The 6,006-nt window shown below is 38.1% G+C and overlaps 1 protein-coding gene across 1 annotated transcript; it reads right to left on the bottom strand.

Moving 5' to 3' along the window:
- Positions 1–543: 543 nt before the first annotated feature.
- Positions 544–3,857, bottom strand: LOC111412685. The gene is made up of 5 exons (XM_023043608.1): positions 2,933–3,857; positions 2,269–2,377; positions 1,778–1,940; positions 1,301–1,639; positions 544–1,089 (listed from the first exon to the last, which is right to left on the bottom strand). The coding sequence occupies exons 1-5, from the start codon at positions 3,855–3,857 to the stop codon at positions 544–546; spliced, it is 2,082 nt and encodes a 693-aa protein (XP_022899376.1).
- Between the last annotated feature and the right edge of the window lie 2,149 nt (positions 3,858–6,006).

The following is a 6,006-nucleotide window of genomic DNA, read 5'->3' as shown; positions in this document are numbered from 1 at the left end:
GACTCCATTCCTTAGGAAGGAATGGTCGGGTCGGAGAGGAGAGTCATCCAAAAATGCCGGGAAAGCTTGCGCAAAGCGGATTCCAACTCGTGAAAATAACTTAGATTTTCTTTGCTCTGGGAATCGCTCTTTCCTTAAATGCACCCAAACCCAATCTCTCGGTTCAAAAGTAACATATTTTCGGCCTTTGTTTGCTTGTGTTGTGCGTTGATTGTTCTTCCCGCTCTATTTGCTCCCTTACCTTTTCATGGAGTATTCGGCTTTCTTTTTCCCATCCAAGTTGCCTCGTTCATTCACAGGCAAAGGTATTAAATCCATAGGTGTTAAAGGATTAAAACCATAAACAATTTCAAATGGCGAAAACGACGTAGTAGAATGCGTGGTCCTATTATACGCAAACTCAATGAAAGACAAACATTCTTCCCAATTCTTTAGATTTTCGTTAACCACAGTGCGCAATAGTTGTGTCATTGTTCTATTCACTACTTCAGTTTGACCATCGGTTTGTGGGTGACAAGTTGTAGAAAACAATAATTTCGTGCCTCACTTATTCCACAAGACCCGCCAAAAGTGACGAAGAAACTTAACATCCCTATTGGACACAATACTTTTGGGAACACCATGCAAACACACTACTTCTTTGAAAAACAAGTCTGCAATGTTAGTGGCATCATCAATTTTGTGATATAGTATAAAGTGTGCCATTTTACTAAAACTATCCACTACAACAAAAATTGAATCACGCCCGTTTTTAGTTCTAGGCAAACCTAATACAAAATCCATTGAAATGTCAACCCAAGGTTCGCTAGGTACCGGTAAAGGTGTATAAAGTCCATGGGGTAAAACCTTTGATTTAGCCTTTTTACAAGTTATGCAACGACTACAAATTCGTTCTACGTCAATCTTCATTTTAAGCCAATAAAAGTATTCATTTAACATGTCTAAAGTCTTTGCTACCCCAAAGTGACCCATTAAACCCCCACTACGTGCCTCCCTAACCAACAATTCACGTATTGAGCAATTAGGAACACATAATTTATTTTCTTGAAACAAATACCCCTCATGCTTAAAGAACTTGTCAATAGCCCCCTTATTACATGAATTGTAGATGCTAGAAAATCATGATCGTTTTCATACATGTCTTTAACATACTCAAAACCAAGTAATTTTGCACTCAAAACCAAGTAATTTCGCGACAATACATCGGCTACTATGTTTTCCTTACCTTGTTTGTATCGAATGACATATCAAAAAGTCTCTATGAATTTCATCCAACGTGCATGTCGTTTGTTCAACTTACCTTGACCCGCAAATGTTTCAATGATTCTTGGTCCGTGTGAATAACAAACTCCTTTGGCCATAGGTAGTGTTGCCATGTCTCCAAGGCTCGAAATAGAGAATAAAGCTCCTTGTCATAAGTAGGATAGTTAAGAGCCGTCCTACTTAGTTTCTCGCTAAAGTATGCTATCGGCCTCTTTTCCTGCATCAAAGCTGCTCCAATACCTATTTCTGATGCATCACACTCAATCTCAAAAGTTTTGTCACAATTAGAAAGTGCTAAAATAGGTGCTTTACATAAACATTCTTTGATGGTGTTAAATGCATGTTCTTGTTCTACAACCCATTGAAACCCAATGCTCTTTTTGATAATTTCAGTAAATGGTGTGGCAAGTGTACTAAAATTCCTAACAAATCGCCTATAAAAACTAGCTAACCAATGAAAACTCCTAACCTCAGTTATGTTTTTAGGTGTTGGCCAATCTTTAATAGCTTTTACCTTTTCCTCATCAACTTCAACCCCATTAGCACTCACCACAAATCCTAGAAATATGATTCTATCCATGCAAAATGTGCACTTCTTGAAATTAGCATAAAGTCGTTCATTTCTTAAAACCACAAGTACACATTTAAGATGTTCTAAATGCTCTTCTAGGCCCTTGCTATAGATTAGAATGTCATCAATGTAAACCACAACAAATTTTCCAATGAAAGCACGCAAAACATGGTTCATTAATCGCATAAATGTGCTTGATACATTTGTGAGTCCAAATGGTATAACTAGCCATTCATACATCCCATATTTCGTTTTAAATGCTGTTTTCCATAAATCACCCTCCCGCATACGAATTTGATGATACCCGCTCTTAAGGTCAATTTTAGAAAAGATGCAAGCACCATATAATTGGGTGACGATACTTTACCGTAATGTTGTCGATAGCTCGGCAATCCACGCACATCCTCCAAGTTCCATCTTTCTTTGGCACCAACAATACGGGTACGGCACATGGACTCATGCTCTCCCTTACATAGCCCTTGCTCATCAACTCCTCCACTTGGCTTTGAAGATCCTTTGTCTCCTCCGGATTACTTCGATAAGCTGGTCGGTTTGGAATGACAGCTCCAGGTATGAAATCAATTTGATGTTCGATCCCCCTAATGGATGGCAATCCATTAGGCACGTCTTCCAGAAACACATCGTCAAATTCCTACAATAAAGAAGGAGCCAAACTAGGGAGGGATGTGTTAGACTCCTCAAAATTGAGGAGTGATTCTTTATATACTAAAAGAATCATTGGTTGTCTCTCCACTATCGCCTTTTTCAATTCACTCCCTTTTGCAAAGAAATTCACTTTCGGCTTTTCTCTCCTCTCGGAAGACTCTCTTTCTTTTCTCTCATGTGGCCCCACTCTTTTTTCTTACCCACTGGCCACCTCACTATTTTTCTCTAACTCTCTCACTCTCTTTTCTTCCTCATTTTTCAATTTGATTTGGTCCTCACACACTTGTGCCGATGTTATTGGCGCAAGAGTGATAGACTTTCTCTCTTTCACAAAATTATATTTATTTTTATACCCATCATGCATTATTTTCCTATCATATTGCCAAGGTCGTCCCAACAAAAAATGCCCCACATGCATAGGTACAACATCACATAACACCTCATCATGACACTTCCCAATGGAAAAATTAATCAACACCCTTTTTGTCACCTTAACCTCCCCACATTCATTTAATTGCAACCTATAGGGTCTAGGATGTTTTAATAGTGTTAATCCCAATTTTTCCACTACATTAGTGCTAGCTACGTTTGCACAACTTCCACCATCAATTATTACACTGCATGCCTTCTCGTTGACGTGACACCATGTGTGGAATATATTTTCTCGCTGATGCTCCAAGTCATCCGCCTTGATTTGAGCGCTAAGTGCTCGCCTCGTGACCAACAACTCTCCAACTGCATACTCCGTGGTGTTTTCCTCGTCAATGTCCTCCAACTCCAGCATGTCTTCATAATCACCTTCACTTTCGATCTCCACTTCCCCGCTGTCTCGCAAAATCATGGTTCTTTTATTTGGACATTGTGAAGCAATATGTCCAACTCCCAAGCAACGAAAACACTTGACGTCCCGATTCCTTGATGGCTGGGATTCTACCTTTGGTGTAGTCTTGCTAGCTCCTTCCTCCTTTTCTCTCGGTACCTCCGGTCTTTCTCTTGCATTGGCTCCATCTCCTTTATTATTTTCCCACCTCGACTTCCAAGGATTAGAAACCGAAGATCCACCTTGATACCTTGCTGTCCCCTTTCGCTTCAATTGCTTTTCCACCTTCATGGCCACATGTAGCATGTCTTCAATCTCTACATAATATTGCAATTCCACTACATTGGCAATGTCCCTATTCAACTCCTTCAAAAACCGAGCCTTAATGGCTTCCCTATCCTCTTCCACGTTCACCCTAATCATAAGCATCTTCATCTCCTTATAGTAATCCTCTACGCTTCTAGTGCCTTGATAAAGATTTTGTAACCATTGATGAAGCTCCCGGTAATAGTGATTAGGAACAAACTGTTTCCGCATTAACATCTTCAATTCCTCCCAAGTATTTATAGGTTGTGCTCCAATCCTTCATCTCGTTGTCACCACTTGATCCCACCAAGTTATTGCATAGTCGGAGAACTAAAGAATCGCAATTTTCACCTTTTTCTCCCCCGAGTAATTGTGACAATCGAATATCAACTCAATCTTCTTCTCCCACTCTAAGTACGCCTCCAGATCACTCCTCCCTTTGCAAGAAGGAATGGTCATTTTAATATTTCCTAAATTACCATCCAACTCGTCTCCACCAAGATTCCTACCTCTCACACCTTGCCCAATGCCTCCATTCCTAACCCTTCCAGCCTCCGCATCCACAAATACATCCTCATCGAATCCACTATCAGCCTCAAAGTCATCATGATCATCTATCCTAACTTCCCGCCTTCCATTTCGCCATGCATTATTGGCTCCCCGTCGAGGATTAGCAGGCATTGGATTAAGCCCGTCTAATCGCACGTCCTGTCGATCCAACCGATCCCTAACGTCCACCATCATCCTTTCCATCCACAGTATCGATTCTGCCATCATGTTAAGTTGATCATTGTCCCTGCCAGAATGTGTTCCTTCCATATCAGATATCCTATAATCTAACTTTTTTCTGCCTCACCAAGTTCACTCGGAATTCACTCAATTTGGATTTTACCCTCAATTGATCTTACCACTCTGTCTTTTACCGCCCATTGCTTTCACTACATGCTTCAAAAAACAAGTTGAAACACAACCAAGGAATTAGTCTCGTGAAACCCAAACCAGATGTGAGTGAGATTGCAAAACAAAGAAGGACTCGAATTTAGAAGTTTTAAAATTCAAGAAAGTGGTTCTTGAATTGATTTGGACTAAGAAAGACAATTTAAGAAAATAAGGGACTAATTTGCAAATATATAATTTTTTTTGAACAGTAGACGTGAACAGTACTTTTTTTGGACTTTTTTCTGCTACTGTACGATGAATAGTACGATTTTTTTTTGGACCCGGACTTTAACTACAACACCAACGAAAGAAACGGAAGTTGTTTTGGATTCTAAATGAGCCTAAAACCAACTTTTCAAGTTTTAGACGAAAAGAATTCGGATCAAAGACTCAAAAATTTTACTGGATAGAAGAACGCGAAGAACGAAGAAAAACTAGAAACAAAGACTCAACAAGAATTTAAGAGGGATATAACCTTGAATTGAAGCCTATGCTCTGATACTAATTGATGCGAATCCGCGTAGCGCGATCATTACCAAACCCACAACAAATTGAGAATCAAACCCATGAAGGCCTAAGACAAGGTTTTGGATTAAACTGGAACCAAGCAACCCGAATCGTCGACAATATGCGGACCTCTTGATTACGCAATTTAAATGAATCTCATCCGGTTGATTTGAACGCCACAAGATTAATCTTGATAAATTCACAAGTTGTTCAACGAAGAGCGAAAGAAAGCAATTAATGCTTCGTGAATAATATTCAATAATATGAGAATTGTAATGTTTTACAATAAGGAATAAAGTATTTATAATATTCTAGAGAACCTAAGTAAACTAGGAAAAATGTCTAAGAATAATGCAAAATTCGTCTACAATAGCCTAATTATGGTAAAAATCTACTAATAATGAAATTCGATTAAAATAAGGAAAAACGCGAAATTTGGAAAAATCCGCCTCGGACTTGGCCCATGCGGTCGCATAATGCAATTGGTCTGCGATTTTGGGACTTCTGCTGGGTGTATGCGACCGCAGGACTTTAGACCTGTGCAATTGGTCATTTGATTTTTTATATTAGTTATTAAATTCTAGGCTAATATTAAATTTTTTATTTGTTAATTTTAAGTTAGATTATTAGCTTCATACTATTTACAAGTTAATGTATTTTAAAGAGTACATGCATTAATTTTTTTTTCCTGTAATGGATGGTCTCTTTATTTTTTTATTTTTTATTTTTTTCTGTTTTATAGAAAACTTGAATGAGATAACACACTTAAATATTTTTAGCTTAAATATATAATTTTATGTTGTTTAGACTAGAGACTCGATAAAAAAAATTATTTATGAAAAATATTGAGCAAAGATTATTTTCTGTATAGAATTCTGTATTTAAGCAAAAACAATTAATTATGAAAATTATAGATAAATAAATCAAAAAATCA

Source organism: Olea europaea, chromosome 16 (assembly GCF_002742605.1).
Source record: "Olea europaea var. sylvestris chromosome 16, O_europaea_v1, whole genome shotgun sequence".
Taxonomy (NCBI): domain Eukaryota; kingdom Viridiplantae; phylum Streptophyta; class Magnoliopsida; order Lamiales; family Oleaceae; genus Olea; species Olea europaea.
This window is presented reverse-complemented; position numbering and strand designations above follow the sequence as displayed.